Below are 18,600 nucleotides of genomic sequence, written 5' to 3'. Positions count from 1 at the left end.
ACGAAAATTTAGGCAAATTAACGCAACCATAACCCGTGCATGCTGCAGTTTTAGAAATTGGACCACAGATTTGGTGTGATATTATGTTTCGGGGCAGAGGATCACAGTATTAACATGCATTGACGGTGTATTTTCGCAGCAACAACATTCATTGAACGTCAAAATCAGGGAATAAGTTGGTTTTTAATTGTAACCCTTTAAGGAACATGTAATCCTTTTCTGTTTCTTTTAAGAAGCAATTATTTTTTAAACGTACTAATTTAAGAGTTTTGAGGGATTGGCAAATCTCACAAAGTAACTAAAATAGGAATTAGGGGGCTTATTGCTATAGACAAGCAACATTGTTAATTTCTCTTCTGTCTGTCTATCCATCCATTCACTGAATTTCAACTTGAACTGTTCAAGCTAGAAATTTGAAAATATCTTTTAAAAAAACTCCTGGATTCAGGAGAACTGCAACGATTTCCAAAAAGGATAGAACTTTCACGAAAAATTTTATATCATCTGAAGCAATCGCGAAGTTGATATATGTAAGTTGTACCATGTTAATTCAAATAAAATTTCATTTTGCAGTAATTTCTCTCTGACTTTGCAACCATCCGATTTCATATGCTTAATTGCCAAATCTTTAATAACCAAGGCCTCAGCATTTTTCAACCATTTTAGTGCTTTTTCTAACTGCACCTTGCCAATTAAATCTTTCTTTAATTCCAAACAATGTCAAATGATTTTTCTATATTTCTCTATATCATATCTTCCAACCTTATCACCGTTAACAAATTCTAAAAATCTTATGCCCATATCTCTCTAACGCTTCCTTTATCTCTGATTGAGACATGATTGAGACTCGCAGCATATTACGCACAATGCGCCTCTTGTCTAGTGCTACACCAGTGTCACCAGAGGCTTTTTCTTGTGTTAGCTTCATTTGTTTGTATCTGGCGAGACTTACCATCTAGTGTCATCACGATCTCCCCTTCAAGAATTATCACCCCGACTTACCATCTAGTGTCATCACGATCTCCCCTTCAAGAATTATCACCCCCCCCCCACGTAGGATTATCATAGCCAATGACGATAGTTCCATACCAAATGTAAAAAAAATTGGTTTTCCAACTCTTTTTCACTGTCAGATTTCACTTTTTGCCTACGTATTTTAGGTCTCTACTCGAAGCTCCTCGATCTTCTCGATCTTCTCGAAGCTCCTTTTTCTTTAACTTAGCTGCTTAACATTAGACACCCAGGTGGGGTGAATACCACTTTTGCCAGAAAATGAATAAAACAGTAAATTGTGGAGACATCTTTTGGAGAGCGTCTTTGGAGACACTATTAAGGTAGAATTTTTTCAGTTTCAGGATTTTGTCAGATCTAGTTTTGAACTTTTGGAACTTGCAATTGTCTTTTCGTCAAAATCCTTGCTTAAAAAAAAACGGAAAAAAAGAAAGTATCCTTTAAAAATACTTCATATTTATGGGTAATTGAAAGGTTACGCACTTCCGTTTGGGTAATTAGAACTAAAATGTTCACCCCCCCCCCCCCACCACCACCAATACGCCTGTATACGTGTTAGACCTGACCATCTCATTACTTAGTACTGGGTATACCAAGTTGTGAAATTACCAGGGATCTACGATACCTAAAAAGAACTTTTTAGGGGTCAACTCCCCAGATCCAGCACTCTTAGAAATTTGTCACTTCTTAAATTATTATGACTAAGAGTCAAGTTTCTAAGCTCATATTATGGTTGCAGAACTCGTTGCAACTTGCAACCTAGTAAAGAATTTATTATATACTGATCCATCAATCACGGTTGTCAGCTGGTTAGAATATCACGTGGCATTTGAGGCTTTCAGAAACAAATCTTACTACTGCCACTTCTTTCCTTTTGTTGGGTTTAGTGCCAGAGAACTTGATTTACCCTGAGCTTCAAACACCTAAAAGAATATTCTCCAAAAACAAGATTTTTAACAAAAAAAAAACTCTTTCTAACGAAAACCTTCTTTTTATCTTTACAGCCTGACCTAGATAATTTAGTAAAGTCTTTAAAAACAGTTTTATCAAGAACAAAAGACAAAAATCCCGTTCCCTGTTCGAGCTCCGTTCCCTCTCCCTGAAATCTCAAGAAATCTACAATTTTAGTCATAATTTTTATATTTTTGAAATATTTTACCTGTTTTTTGCGTTGGTACATTAAAATCAAAATATCAATGATACCTCCCAAAAGTTATATTTTACTACCTTGGTCAAACTAGCCACAGTGTGGCTCATTTAGCAAAAATATTCAGTGCCCTGTTCCCTTTGAGACACTTCTGAGTGGCAGAGAACCTATTCCGAATTGCAAGTGAAACCTATGTTTTGATAGTGTATTCAGAGTTGAAATACAGGTAAGGTTTCACAAGTGCCAGCCTCAGATAAGATAGTTTATCTGGCAGACCCACTGTTGCCAGGAGGCGTGAATTGGGAAGGGTTGATTTTCCCTCGGTATTTTTGAACCCCCTTCCCCTTCTGATTTAAAAAAATACCTTTTTTCACGCATGGCATATATAAATAAATGCCTGCTATTGCCACATGGCAAAAATTTGCCATTTCGTTCTTTCAATGTGATGTACACTCAGTTGTTCAAATAAAGGTTTATTTCATACCATTTTGTTTTGGAATAATTACACCTTCGGCACTTTTTCGCTCGAAAAATATGCCTTCGGCTAACATCCGGTTTTTATGGCTGCAATCTGTAAGTGGCCTCTGGCAACACTGCCTAGACCTACACAAACCCCCCTCCCCCACTCGTAAATTGGTCTTTAAAACACATGTAAACAAACCGTTCTTTCAGACCTAAAGAAAGTCAGCGGGAGGTTAACAACTTCTTCTTCATTCTTTTGGTACCCTATCTGAACAAAATTCTTTTGGTAGCCACCCCCCCCCCCCCACAACCAAAAATCCTGGATACGGCTGAGCTTACAGGGATTTTTTACAGGTGCTACCTCGTTGCTTCTTTCCTTCAATTGTATAGATTTTAACCTCTGGGTTCACCATTACGATTGTGCCAGGTTGGACCAATTTTCACCAATCCGACTTAAAATTAGATTTTAATTTAAAAATTAAATTAATCTAAAATCGACTTCAATTTACAAATTAAATTGCTGTATACATTTTTATAATGATCTATTTGGTCTGAACACCCCATCCAGCTTGTTTATTTTAGCCAGACCGACAAAAAAAAAAAAAAAAAAAAAAAAAAAAAAAAAAAAAAAAAAAAAAAAAAAAAAAAAATAGAGTTGTTAGATTTAGAATTGAGAATTCGAGAATTGAGGAGAATTAGAATTGAGAAAAATTTGAGGAAATTGAGGTAAGCACAATCCGGTGTATCTACACTACTTATGTGTTAAAGTACTCAGTGACAGAGATTAATTTAAAATTGTATATTTATAAAAATAACTATAAATACTCACGAAAGAACTTAAGGGAAAATACAGTCAAAAAGGCAAAGAAACAACTCAATCTCAACTTCGGATATTTCTGAATTTTCAAACAACAATCATAGGCACTTAAAGAGAAAAAACTACCAAAATAAAATAATAAAAACATAAGCAAGGTTAAACATAAACATAAGCAACATACCACTAATTTTAAATGTCTGAACATATCGGCACTGGAAATTCGATACTAAATTTCAAATATATAAATAGCATATATCTACAATAAATAGGACCACATATAAAGGCAGTATACGTCTTCACAATTAAGAGACAGAAGAATAAATTACCTAATCTTGGTGACAGGCAACTCTTAAAAAAAAGTTCCCTTTCGGGAAGTTTTGAAAAGTTTGAATGCCAAGACTAAAAGCGGTAATTTTTTTTTTTTTTATTCTCTGGATAAAGGAGAGGCACCATTTCAGGGGCTCGAAGGAGGAATGCCATTCGTAAAAATAAGTTAAGAGGCAAAACGTGTTAGACTTGTTGAAAATTAGGGAAACACTTTTTAAAGCCTGATATTATCAGGGGGCGAGGGATATTCCTGGAGGCCCCAGGGAAATAAATCTTGACGGTCTGAAAGCTTTTTATAGAGAACTGAAAGCATTAAGCTCGCGTTATGTCTCTACAAGAGAAGCGAAACGATCTATACGAATACCGAGTTTTATATCTGACCCACCAAAGTATATATGCACAATTCATTATGGTCACTGTCATTAGGGGAGGGGAAGAGATCGTCATAAACGCATCAAAACAACAAAGTGGCAAGGGAATGGAAATTAGAGGAAAAATACAAAAAACTATGGTATTCCTAAAGTTTGCCCCAATCTAAATCTCCTGTGTGCATGCCAGTGCACACTTGAGCACAGTGCTAGTGCATATGAGATTGCTATGTAATAAAATTTCTGTTTTTTTTTTTTCAAGTCGATGAAAGTCCCTTTCGGGAATCCCTGGGCATGAGACCAAAATCATGTATTTTATTTGAAACGAGAATTTTAATTTAAGTTTGCGTTAAACCATTTTTTGGGTTTACCCAAAATGAGCTTTGTTTCAGATCTAAATATGTGAGATTCTTCAGTCAGACTGAAATAAAGCGAAAATTTTATAATTTTATCAAAAGTAGATTTAATTTTTTTAAACTGAACCCGGTTAAACTATTCCTCCCCTTCTACAATTCGAAGCAAACATTTGGCTGCACTTTTATGCTGAGTTAAGAAGGTAAACTTAAGATGAGTTAAAGTAAAGTAGGTAGGGTAAGCTCCATCCAACCCAAACACATTCACTAGTTTCATCACAATCTTTAGTTTTCATTTAGTTTTGATGAAGTAATGTATTTTGTACATGTTCGAAAAAAAAATAGTCGCCAAAGCTAATCAAGCCATTTATTTACCAAATTGATTAAGTACAACTTTTTAAATTTTAATATCAATATTCTCGATTTGTCTTAACTTTGTGTGTCCGTATGAATATGCACAAAAAGGTGAAGCAATGGCCTAGAGAATGTAAATTTTTTTTATTAGCCAATTGAAGTAATCCCATAACATAATATACTTAAAGATTCTCCAAGCCCAAATATAAGCCCAAATACAAGCATCAAAAAATCCTTGACATTCACTAAGTGTAAGATTGGTAAAAAAAGGCTAAAACAAGAGAACTATTTTCTTTTTAATATTATCTGTTGTTTATTTCGTGAAATTGCTCGATTCGGTCTCAGAACAATCCCAAGTTTTATAGCACTTAGAATATCCAGATTATGAATAAGCAGGAAATTAATCAAAAAGTTTCCAAAAAGGTACAAAAATAAATATAAGAAACTACGTCAATAGGTTATATCTTTATTGAAACAGCGGTAATACATCAGCGGGAGACCAATCATCTTCGAAAAAAATCCTTGACATTCGCTAAGTGTAAGATTAGCACTTACGATATCCAGATTATAAATAAACAGGGAATCAATCCAAAAAGTTCCCAAAAAGGTTACATAATGGTTCCATAATGGTTCCAAAAAGGTTCCAAAAAGGTTCCAAAAAGATACAAAAATAAACATAAAGAACTACGTCAATAGGTTGTATCTTTGTTGAAAGAGCGGTAATGGATCAGCGGGAGATGAATCATCTTCAGAGCTAGATGACACAGTTGTCATTTCCAAAGCAGCCCTTTCTGGAAGAAAACAAGAACTTAGTTAGAAACAAGAAGAGAACACGACCTAGATTTACTTCCCTTGAGTGACTCACTACAGAGCGTTCAAGACATCAAATCCTTGCCGAAAAGTGTAATAAAACTGATTTTATGGGCGTAATAGAATTCATTTCAGTAAAGGGGCTTTTCTTTTATTAATCCCAAAAATTAAGTGTCTCCTGTGACAATAATTTATTGCCTTTTAAATCATTTAAAATGAGTATACCCTATTCTTCCTCGCGTAGGTTCCAAATCCGAAAATAGCGCGTTCTAGAAGAAAGCCCAAAATTATGCAGAATCAGGACAACACTTGAAAGTTCACTCAAGACCATACCCAGGGGGGTTGGGAGTTTGAGCCTCCCCCTCCCCCATCCGAAATATTTTTCTGACTCGTGAAAACGTGACAAAAATGGATATAAACAAATTTTTATGCGTTTTTTTTTGTCTAGCCCCCCCCCCCAAAACAGAAATCCTTGTGTAAAAAAAAAACGATAAGAATCCTGGATATGGCCTTGAGTTCACTATACAGCTCTTGAATCGTTCATAAGATACAATAGATATCTTTATAATATATTCAGACTGTTTGAATAATTAAAAAGTCAATCATTTTTATTCTCAATCAATGAACTCTTTTTTCAACCATTTCGCTGTTAACAAGTTATCCAAAATGAAAAAAAAATCACTGCCTATACAACTTTTTGTATCTAAAGCCTATTTTCAGGCGGATGACAGTAGAACTCATGTTCATCACCCATTTAACAAAAGGTGGATTTCTCCATCCAACTCTACCCTGGTCTCAAGACAGATCTGAACTAAAGCTCTTCGTCAAGGTCAACAAGAGATGGCTGAGCGGAGGATGGCAGCGCAAACATACTTTCGTTGAAAAAATCCAGCGCTAAAATGGACGCTCGCGCGGATGGATGACTCTCATCAAGCTCTTAGCCTCGTGAAAATAGGCATCTTTCGTTCAAGAAAAAAAATTTCCAAATCCTTTCCTCTCGTCAGAACTAGCAACAATAGTGCCTAAACCGTTTCCCTCCGAAGGGCGAGGAAGTATAGAGTACTCATATGAAATATTAACAATTCTACAAGAAATATAACTCATTCCAGGGGGTTTCTCCTCTTTACTATTATCAGCCTATTTTCGTCACTTTATCTTCTTGTCTTAAAAAAGCGTTTCCTTATATTGCTGATTTTTTTACTTCCCTTATTAATGTGTGTTTGAAACAAGGAAGGTTTCCAGATTGTTTGAAGGCTGCTAGGATAACTCCTATTTTTAAAGGCGGTAATAATAATGATCTTAGAAATTATCAGCCTATTTCGGTCTTGCTTGTTATTTCTCGTGATCTAGAAAAGTGCATTAACACTAGAATATATGATCATTTGGAACTGCATAAACTGTTAAATCCAATTCAATTTGGTTTCGGGAAGGGTAGAACTACAGAGATGGCATTATCATATGTAACTTCGGTAATTAATATAGCTCTTAATAACAATCTTAGAGTAGCTGGTTTGTTTCTGGATTTGACAAAGGTATTTAACACTGTTGAGTTGACCACCAAATACTATTGCAAACACGTGATTTTTAGGGACTAAGGAGGGCTACTTTGGTTTTAGTTGGTGATTACCTCCAAAATAGGGAGCAGTATGTTCATCTTAATGGATTTTCTTCAGTTAAAAGTGATGTTAAATGTGGTGTCCCCAGGGCTCTGTATTAGGTCCTCTCTTTTTTTGATTTTTATTAATGATCTGCCAAATGCTGTTGCAACTACTTCTAGAATTAGGGATCCTACACCTTCTGGGTCCAGGATCACTACACCATTATTTGCTGATGGTGTGACATAGATGTGTGTTGCTTCAACTGAACAATTACTTATCCCTACAATTAATACAGCAATGACTAAGACATGTATATGGTTGAAGGTGAACCGGCTCGACCTAAATATAAGTAAGTCGAATTTTGTTATCTTTCCACGTTGTTCCAAATTATTATTCTTGGGTTTTTGAAATAGCTTCACGAAGGGAATTGTTAAGCGGTCAATTTCCGTTAAGTACCTTGGGGTTATTATTGATGGAAATTTATCATTTTAAGTATCATGAAATAGCTATAAGTAAAATATTATCGCGGAGTTTAGGGATTACCCGTAATTAAAACACTTTTTTCTTCATATGTTTTACGGTTATTCTATTTTTCTCTAATGCATCCATATATTTTGTACTGTTCGTCTGTATAGGTTGATACTTTCCCCTCAATACTTCGCTCAATACGTGTACTGCAGAATAATGCTATTAGATCAGTTTGCGGAACAGGGAACCGGGATTCGATCAGGTTAATGTATAGTATAATTAATATAAAGCCTGGAGCTGGATTGCGTGATTTTTATACACTGCTTTTTATGTACAAGTATTGCTATGGGTGCTTTCCAGGGTCTTTTACAGGAGGTTTTTGGGAAAGGTCGAACGTTCATTGTCACGGAACTCGGACAAATTGAGATATTGAAGTTCCTCGCCTAGTTCCAAGCAGGACTGCTTTTGCTCAGCTATTTATAGAGGGGCCAAGCTGTGGAATAAGCTTATCCCCAAGTACCAAGGAATTACCCATTAGTCACTTTAAATATGAGCTAGGTGTGGGGTTGCTTGGAAAGTATACTTTCGAACCAGACTGAGAATGATGGAATTAAAATTGATTTTTTTTTTTTGCCTCAGGATCATGATATTATGTTACTTATTATGTATGAATTATTTATGTATGTTTTTTATCGGTACATTGTTTCATCCTTCTGCTTATTATAGATTATAATTCTTGGTTTTTTTTCTTCTTTTTTTGTTAGTAGCACACCATAGCAAGCAACGCTTTTGGTGTGCTACCGATTGATTTTGTCTGTTTTTTCTATATAATAAATTGCTATTACTACTAGAAATGGATGTTTCTTTAGGTAATAAATTTCCACCTTTAAACCTTAATGAGAGTCCACCCCCCCCCCCCCTTTTTTCGAAGATCAGAAGATTAGGCAATAAAATAGGATGAAGTTGCTAGTTCAGATGAAGCGCTTTCTGGAAGAAAACCTGACATTATGCATAAAGACCAAAGTTTGTAAAACCGTGCACATTCAAAGAAGATTATCATGAGAAATGCCTGATTAGAGTAAATAATAAATAAATTATATACTATTTATTCTTCAGCGCAGCTAGGGTTTTTCCGGGGGTAGGTGAAATTTAAACGCAGAGTCTGTATGGAACTTTTTGGATCCAACGTCAACAAATCAATTTGGAAAAGCTCCTAAAATTTTGGAATCCTAAAGATTAATTATTTTTAGCCACTGCCCCGCACAAAAAAAGTCAAGATTTGTCACGCTGTCGCTTTATATCGCGAAACAGAGAATTAATTAGGCAGTGAGGAGTAAAACACCTTTGATTACTTTCTATGTTTCTGTTGCTCAGTAATTGAACTGTTTTAGTAGTTTGTTTCTCTTATGATAAGGCTATATAAAGCTTGGAAATAGTAAGTTGGAAAAAAATCTAATTTTTTCCGATATGGTGACCATGAAAGAAGGAAAAAGGTGTATAAAAATCTCTAGTAATTTTAAGCAGTTTTTGTTCCAGACTTTATAAAAAGCATCAACGAAGAACTTTTAGATGTTGAAAAATATTTTCTTTATCTTAATTAAAAAAAAGAGCAGATCCCTTATGATAAGGCATCCATAGCTTGGAAATAGTAAGATGGAAAAAACTCTAATTTCTCTTTAGGGAAAAAATAGTCTAAAAATCCAAATTTACATTTGCTTATAACTGTAAAAGTATAATATTGGACATATATTTTGGGTGCCAGTTTTAATTTTGAAGGTGTTCTGTGACCTTCCCCCAGTGTAGTCCCGTTTGTTTTCTTCATCTTGAGATTTCTCTTTGTTTTTGACATGGCTGGCCAGTTCGGCTTTATGTCTTTCATAACAAAAAGTGACAAGTACATAAGTTAGCCAGTTTGAAAGGCTCGTAAATCTTCTTACAAAACGGGACAGAAAGCCTTAAAATCGGAGTGCGTAAGGCAGCAACTAACTTATAATCGGAAGAAAAGAATCAGAAGACTGATTCTTCTCAGAATCAGAAGAAGAAGAAACACAGATGAGCTCTCTTCCGCGGTTGTATATGACGGTATGTACCAATGGCACAAGGTAGTAAGCGGTGGACGTGTAGCTCAAACTACAAAACTGTCTGACGTCAATACGAGGAATAACTTTAATTTCAGCCAGCCGTAAAGAAAGCTTTCATACAGTTTTTTGCCCCTAAATTATTGCTGCAAGTGGTACTCTGTAATTGTGACCCTTGGCAACGTTGTTTCAGCGAAGGAAGGGGTGATTTAATTAAAACGGGTAATCTTAAAAGAAACATGATTGGACAGTACTCTGAAATGATTTCCCTTCCAGTTTTTTTCTTTTTTGTTTAACTAAACAGATTGTTTATAGTTCAACCATAGGCGAATATAGTGACTACTTGTGAAAATATTGTGAGTTCAAAATCTTTCGTCCTTTGTACTGGGTAAAATTTTATATGGAACAGCCACTCAGGAGGAATTTAACTTTCCGTTGTTTCTACTGGCCAAAAATTTTAAACAGGCGCACAGGTGAGCTAATCAGGTTTTATAAGGCGGGATCATTTGGCTTTCTTTTCTAATGTGTAATTCTATTGGCTAAAAAATACGTCACAAACATAAACGATGAAATTAAAGCAGAATTTTTGCTATGGAACTATAGGAAAGTAATCACAGTGGCTTTTGAACAGACGAATATATAGTTTTTTCTTTTTTCGGATCAAGGCTAGAAAAATCGTTCCTCCGACCGGCAGAATAAATAAAAGCTTTGCAATTATTCATTGGTAAAAATATAGCCTACTGCTAACATTCGATTTTAGATGGACATTCCAAGGATTCTTTTTTTTTTTTTATTTTTTTTTTTTGAAAAATTTTGAAGAAGAAAACAGAGCATTTCGCTTTTGATCAGACATGCCCACCGGAATTCGCCCAGCGGCGTTGCTTGTTCATTCTTGTTTGATACACTTTATTGTCTTCTGTGAAAGCTTAAAAAAGTTACAGGTTGATTCAGGGTTGCCGAAGGGCACTTTGAGTGCTTTTTGACACTTTTTCATATTGGGTGGCACAGGGACACTTTAGGTCCTAAAAAGGTCGTTTTTTAAGAAAAAAGGTCACTTTCTACATATTTAAAATTTTAAATATCATTTATTTTGATTTTTGGTCTTTTATTGCAAGTAAACTAATCTTATCTGGTTCATTCTTTTCTTATTAATTTAGTATTTTTCCCCTTTCGATGGCGTGCTCATTTTTTTGCTTTCTGTAAAGTGGCAATCCTGTAAACAAGATTCTAATTTGAAAAAACTAATGAATGCATCGCTAAAAAAAAAAAAAAAATAAAAAACATAAGCAAGCAGCCATTTTTTCCGCCAGTTTTTTATACCAAAAATGTCCCTTCTCTCACTCATTTTAACACTTAGATCTCAAAAAGTTTTGTCAACCCTGCATGGATTGACAAAACTTCCAAAAAAGATTTTCAAAATCAGACGAATAAAAGTCAAATGAAGGTGTAGTTTCGTTTGGAAACTTTCTTTCTTTACACTTCTTTTTAAATATTGACGGAAAGTGTCACCAGGGAAGCAGATTTTAGGGGGAAGTTTTTGGGGAAAATGAGCAAAATCAGTTTCAATTCAAATCCCAGAGGAGCTCTGGGCGTATGCGGACTCACAAGGGAAATAAGAATACAAAATTTATTGAATTATATTTACCTTAGGGAAATGGGATGCATTGAATAAAAAAGAATACTATTGTTTTCCGGATAAAAAAAAAGGTGCCGAAGAAACATTTTTGAATAAAATGTTAGATATACTTTTTATATCTAACTTTTTATATCTAGATATACATATTAATTAGATATACTTTTCATGGCACTTAGTTCATCGCAATATTTTTCTCTATGGGGTCCAATGACTGAGACGAATATTGAGAAAACGATAAATTTTATTTAAATTTTTAGGGCTGAAAAACAAGCAGCCATTTATCAATCATAATTCAAAATTTTATTGAAAATAAAATGAAATTTATAGATACCTCCCTATCTAAGAATCTATACCAAGGAAGGTCTAGATACCTTCCTTGTTTAAAAGAGCACCAAGCACCATTATCTTTCCCCCAGTTCAAAAATTTTCATTATGATTTTGAAAAAGTAGGTTTTTAATCTAAATAGGCTACTGGTTTTTACTCGTCGGTCACTAAGTATCCATATAACTTGCTACACTGAGGCGTGAGTCCGATACATTCTTCTTTTTATATCCCATCCCAAAACTTCACTTTGATCCCCTCCACCCCCCCCCCTCACAGATAAGTCCGCGGAGGTTAAGTCGATTATTAATAATCTCATTCCAGTCAATTCAGAAACGTCGAACTTCTCATACCATCTTGGGGGTTTCTAGGGACACGGATTTTTTTTTTTTCCTGAAATAAATGTTTTTTTGCATCTTCAGCATCCATTTTTTAATTTTTTTTTTTTTAATACAAAGATATTCAATTTACTTGCGCAAGAATTCGCCTTTGGAACTTCCAAATTTTGGCAAACTCTTTGGGTAATTAAATAAAAAATTACAATTTTTCTCAAATGAAAATGAAAAGCGACTTAAAACTAATAGAAACTATTCAGTATATAAAGGGGAATATCGAATACCCTCCTCAAACCCTCGCTCTTTGCGTTAAATTTTGAACTTTATTCTCCAAATTTTTGGAATGACTCCTCAAACATGATGGCTATTGGAATGAGATAAAAATATTTCTTACAAGATAAGAACAATGGAAAAGCTTCTTGACGCGCATTTGATTTAAAGAATAAAATTTACAGTTCAAATGTTTCGAAAGACAATCAGTAAATGAAAGACTCGCAATTCCCATTAACTAAACTTTTTGTACCGCCATAAGTTCTTTGTGATGCCCCCCCCCACCCCACCCCCAAGAATACCCTCCTTATGAAAAAAGAACTTTGATACAGCCTTGGCCAACGGAGATAAATGCTGAGCTCGATTCCAGATCTAAAAAGGGGGAAATATAAAGGATCTTTATCTAAAACTAGTCTACTTGAACTTTAAATGACAGACAGGAAAATTCTCCAGATATTAGGAAAGCATTTCCATGCCCAACTGGATTCAGATATAGCTCACAATTTTGGGGAAAAGTTGAAAAGATATTTTATTAGTACCATATATCACAAATGCCATAACAGGCGGAGATAAAGGGAGTATGTTCAAGAAATACTACGGATAAATTTTAAAAACGTGATAAAACCACAAAAGTCGAGACATTAAGCTTAGATGCATCTTTTCGACTATTAGTCCTTATTCCCAGAAAAAATACACTGACCCCCCCCCCCAACCCACCTGAAACTTTACCTTATTGCTAGCTGACCAATGAAGAGGATTCTAAAATATTTGTAAACACCAAAGAAATGAAAGTACCCCCCCCTTCATATAAGAACTGTTTTTCACATGTCTGACAAGCTCAGCAAATATGAGCGGGCTATCCCATCGGATACAGACAGTCACATCATACTAATAATAATATTTATATTATATTTATAGTATTATATGGTGTGTTATATTCTTATATAGTGGCAATAGACAATTATATGTTAAAGTGTTCAAAGGCTTACACATAGGCGTAAAATTTACTTATTTGAACCTGCTTATTTATTATACTTATTTGTATCAGTTTTGTATGGCTCTACCAGCTTTGAAATACACATAAATATATTATAAAACTATTGCATGTAAATAAATACAGAACACCATAGTTTATCATATTTTAAAATGCATAAGCGTGGTTTAGACTTAAACGACTGAAAAAAAAATATCCAACCACGCCACCTACTTCATCCTGTGCAGCCACTTAATAAATAGACGAGGTTTAGACTTACACAACTGAAAAAAAAACACTTAGCCATATGAAAAGCTTGATTAATCCCGCCACCTACTGCCACGCAATAAATAAGCGTGGTTTAGGCTTACAAGACTGAAAAAATACTGCCTAACTATGTAAAAAAATGATCAATCCTGCCACTTTTTCGTTCCACTAGAGAAAAAGAGACTTTATTCTCCTATAGTTCCATGGTAAAATTCTTTATTAAATTTCATCGATTTACACCTGTGAGGCATTGTCGTAAGCCAACCCCATTTTTTTTTAAGTGTATATCAGAGAGCCAAACAAACCCCGCCTTTAAACCTGGTTGGTTTTCCTGTTTTTCTACATGAAGAAGCCGGTAATATTAAGGAAAAGTTAAATTTCATCAGATTGGCTCTTTTGTGAAAAATTTCTAACCAGTAAAAAGAACAATGAGTTTTTGAGTCACACGATTTTTTTAAAGTATTTTCTCTGTGGCTTAACCCGGTGCTTATCCTAAAAAAAAGACCTAAAAAAAAAAATTATGACCTAAAAAATATAACAACTGGGATATCAGAGATACTCATCCACACAAAAAAAGTAGTTAAGAACGAAATTCTGATGAAGGCTTTTCTTTAATTAAATAAAAAAAACAAGTTTTTTTAACTGAAAGTAAGGAACAACGTTAAAACTTAAAACGAACAGAAATTATTCCGTATATGAAGGGGGCTGTCCCCTCCTCAACGCCTCGCTCTTTACGCTAAAGTTTGTTTATTGTTTAAAAAAATAGAGTTGTGAGAAAGTCAAACTTTAGCGTAAAGAGCGAGGCGTTGAGGAGGGGACAGCCCCCTTCATATACGGAATAATTTCTGTTCCTGTTAAGTTTTAACGTCGTTTCTTACTTTCAGTTAAAAAAACTTGGTTTTTTTATTTAATTTTTGAAGGTTTTTAAATTAATGCAGGTTTTGATTTTGGCTCACCGTACATGAATAATTAAAACAAAATTTGCATATTATATTTGGTTAAATGGCTTTCTCGAAACTTGTTTAATTTTATTTACGAACGTTTTTATTAGTAATAAATATACGTAACTTAGAATTAACTTACGTAACGAACTTCTATATTCATAAATTTTTAACACGTATATTAGGGGGTTCGCCCCCTAGTCAATACCCTGCTCTTTAAACTATAGTTCTAATTTTTTTTCCATTTCTTTAAAAAAGACCTCTTAATCACAATCAGTTGATCAGTTTAAGAACTTGTTTTTTTTTATATTGAATTTCTGATCTTTTTGTTTAATAATGCCGGATTTGGGAAATCCGGCGCCCCCTTCATAGCAATGTCCCTTCCCCCATGAAAACTCCTTCGTGGAAAGATCCTTCCATATAGCCCCCGCCCCTCTCCTTCCCCCCCCTACCGGAAAAAATCTCCTCTGAAAAAGTCTGTATACTTCCCAATAACCAATACTATATGTTAACATTGAGTAAAGTTCATAACTTTCAGCCCTCCCCCTGGGGACTTTGGGGGATCAAGTCATCCTAAAAGACATTTTTATCATATTTTCGACCATGCTGAACAAAATGGCTATCTCAAAATTTTGATCGGGTGACTTTGGGAAAAAAATGAGCGTGGGAGGGGGCCTAGTTGCCCTCCATTTTTTTTGGTCACTTAAAAAGGGCAATATAACTTTCAATTTTCGTTCCAATGAGCCCTCCTACGATTATCTAGGACCACTGGGTCGTTACGATCACCCCTGAAAAAAAAAAAAAACAAACAAATAAACACGCATCCGTGATCTTTTTTATGGCAAAAAATGGAAAATTCCACATTTTTGCAGATAGGAGCTTGAAACCTCTACAGTAGGGTTTTCTGATACGCTGAATCTGATGGTGTGACTTTCATTAAGGTTCTATAATTTTTAGGGGGTCGTTCCCTTTTTTTCGAAAATCAGCCAACTTTTCTCAGGCACGTAACTTTTTAAGGGTAGGACTAAACTTGATGAAACTTAAATATTTGAAATCAGAATTAAAATCTGATTCTTTTGATGTATCTATTGGTATCAAAATCCCGTTTTTTAGAGTTTCGGTTACCATTGAGCCGGGTCGCTCCTTACTTACAGTTATTTAAAACGAACTGTTTGATTTATTATAATTGGTTGTTGCTTTGGGGTTCATTTTTGAGGTTCGGGATGAAGGAAAAATAAGAAGATAGGTTTCTCATTCTTCTTTTTTCTTTTTTTGACATAAGATTGAGAATCTATACAATCTTATGGTTGAGGATTTTTTTGGCTTACTGTTTTAAATAAAAAGAGTATTATTAGAGGAGAATCTTTTGTTTTTTGTTAAAGTTATTTGAATTCCACTAATTAGAAAAACAGTTTTCTAAATGAGTTAAATCAACCCACAGAGATAGTTATTAAATTATTATTACTAGTTATTAAGAGACAATAGAAACTGATTAAATCTTCTCGAAAATTAATCTCAACCTTAAAGCTTTGATCTGTGAGTTTTAATTATTATTCCATTATTAGATTACAACCTACTCTCTGAGTTTTAAAGCTATTATGATGTTCAAAACATGCTTTTTGAAATCATCCCACGAGAATTAGTTCGATTATCTTTCAACTTTTACAAGAATCTTCCATCACTTTCTTGAAATTAACAAGAAAGTGACGAATATATATATATATATATATATATATATATATATATATATATATATATATATATATATATATATATATATATATATATATATATATATATATATATATATATATATATATATATATATATATATATATATATATATATATATATATATATATATTTAAAAAGAAAATGGTACTGCCTTATAGGCGTTATAATTTTTAACCAGCTAGAATACAAATGTTAGAAAACCAGGGTTTTCAGGTATGAATAGTCAAAAATGGGGCTAGGAGGGAGCAAAAATTGACTCAATTTTAATGTCATTGGAACTTAAAAGTGGTACTTGGTACTTATATTTTAAATTTTTATTCTGTACTTTACACAAGATAGAGATGAACACAGAAACAGTTCATTATAATGACAAAATTAAATGGGCAAAATTAAATACAAAGTAAAATTTTTGGACAGACAATAGATAGCACTAAATGTTGACTACCCTTCACCAAAGCCAATAGCACCAGTTACCAAACCCGTATCATTCACTAAAAGATGTTCAATACCGCTTTTAATAGAAACGAGTTCGTACCCGTGGTTGCCGGAAAGGCAGTCGTGTCTAAGAAATTACTTGAATCAATTTAGATGATAGAAGAGGTGAAAGAAAAGGATTAATTCTATTAAACCAATATATTCCCGTAAATGACACATTTAAGCAATATTTCTCAGATTTTGGGGGAAGTCGCGGTTCAAGAACTTTTCCCTGCGGCTGCTCCAATCTTATAATATATTATTAGTTTTCGTCTTTAGGAAAAGTACAAAATGCCTCTTAGATTATTTTTCTTCTAATTTTCTTTTTGTAGCATGGTACGGACAGAGAAATAAGCTAAATTGAGAAACATTTACGGAAAAAAAATTCTTGGAGTCTTGAGTCAGCAACAAGCGCTGCTTTCACTATCCCCAAATTGTATAAGATTTCCCGCAATTTCCCGGCAAAAACTGGGTTTCCCGAAAACTCCACGAAACCAAACAACGAAAATTAAATATTTGCATTTCATTTTAACATCTATGAACGTTAAAAATTTCGGAAAATCGAATTAGGAGGAAATTTGGGGGAACCCAAAAAAACAGGAATAGTAAAAGCACTGGATTAGACTGAGATAGACTTTAATCTTGTTTTTTTCCATTATGTCCCTGGTATAGTCCTAAGGGTTTTAAAGTTTAATTGTTTTACAATTTAAAATAAAATAAATGAGATTGAACATCTTTTTAAGCAAGGAATGAAATTTCTATCACCACTGGTAAGCAATTAATGCAAAAGGGTGAAAAAACACGAACCAAACAGTGTCAGGTGATTTAAATCTTCATCCTGCAGACTGGGCTGAAAACAAAAATAAAGATAAGCAAAACTAAAAAAAAGGCAAATCTGAGAGATATTTTTAATCAAAAGGCAAAATTCAAAAATCTAAAAAGTATTTTTAGCCACTATTTAACTGAAACACATTTATATAGACCTAATGGGTACAAACACAACAACTGCCGAAAAATATAATTTGCTTCAATTGTATTTGCCGAGCTCAAACATTATGGGTGTATTTGAACGGTAGTCCGGGAGCAATTTCCAGAAAATTTCCAAAATTTCCAGAGTTTCCGGAGAATTCAATAAATTGATCTGAAGCAAAAACTTAACTGTTTTATGATTAAATAGAATAAAATTGAATTTATTTAATTTGGTATCATTTTTTTAATTTGAAAAGCGGACCTAATATGTGGGTAAAATCCTAGATGATGGATTTTCCACCATCTTAGAAAGCAGCTGAGTTTGGACAATCAAACTTTTAGAAATTGGTGAGTGCCAAAACTTAAGCCATATATTGTTAAAAAAAAAAAAAAAAAAAAAAAAAAAAAAAAAAATGTTTTTCTCCCAAAAGCATATTGACCATTGATGAGCTCATACAAACTTAGTATTATGAAAGTGGCACTTTCCGTAGTAAATATACGGCAAAGATGAGAATTAAGGCAAGTGTCTTGAGCACATTACTTTGTAAATACTGGTCTATAAGGGTCTAAGGATCTAGTAAAAGTATGTCTTGAATTTCCAAAAAAAAAAAAATCCAAGGGATTGAGTTTCTACTCAAATCACGAAAGAATGTTTCCAAAACTTAGAGCAAGAAAGAACATGCTCAACCAAGGAATTTTTGTTTGCCAAGGCTAAGCTGCCTTCTATACGTCACCTAAGCCTTGAAATAGGGAACGAGTAGAGACATGAACTTGAAAACATCTTTAGGGGATCATAATTAAGGCTCTGGGTCCATTCCTGATAGCATCGCCCAACTGAGAGAAAAACCCATAATCTAGAATATAATCAAAATGGTTCTTATTATAA

The 18,600-nt window shown here is 34.0% G+C and overlaps 1 protein-coding gene across 3 annotated transcripts in view; it reads right to left on the bottom strand.

Moving 5' to 3' along the window:
* Nucleotides 1-3,410: 3,410 nt before the first annotated feature.
* LOC148940973 (uncharacterized) overlaps nucleotides 3,411-18,600 on the bottom strand; it is a 368,976-nt gene continuing 353,786 nt past the window's right edge. For 2 of the 3 annotated variants that reach the window (XM_089105390.1, XM_089105392.1), the window contains one exon: nucleotides 3,411-5,630. In XM_089105390.1, the coding sequence (XP_088961516.1) occupies nucleotides 5,524-5,630 (107 nt within the window). In that variant the 3' untranslated portion in view covers nucleotides 3,411-5,523. Of the gene's footprint in view, nucleotides 5,631-17,552; nucleotides 17,596-18,600 lie in introns of all 3 variants that reach the window. The other variant, XM_089105391.1, reaches the window with a different exon arrangement.

This window comes from Artemia sp. Qi Xiang Cuo, chromosome 19, assembly GCF_049724085.1.
Source record: "Artemia sp. Qi Xiang Cuo chromosome 19, ASM4972408v1, whole genome shotgun sequence".
Lineage (NCBI taxonomy): Eukaryota > Metazoa > Arthropoda > Branchiopoda > Anostraca > Artemiidae > Artemia > Artemia sp. Qi Xiang Cuo.
Note: the sequence above shows the minus strand (reverse complement) of the source record. Positions and strands in the feature narration are given on the sequence as shown.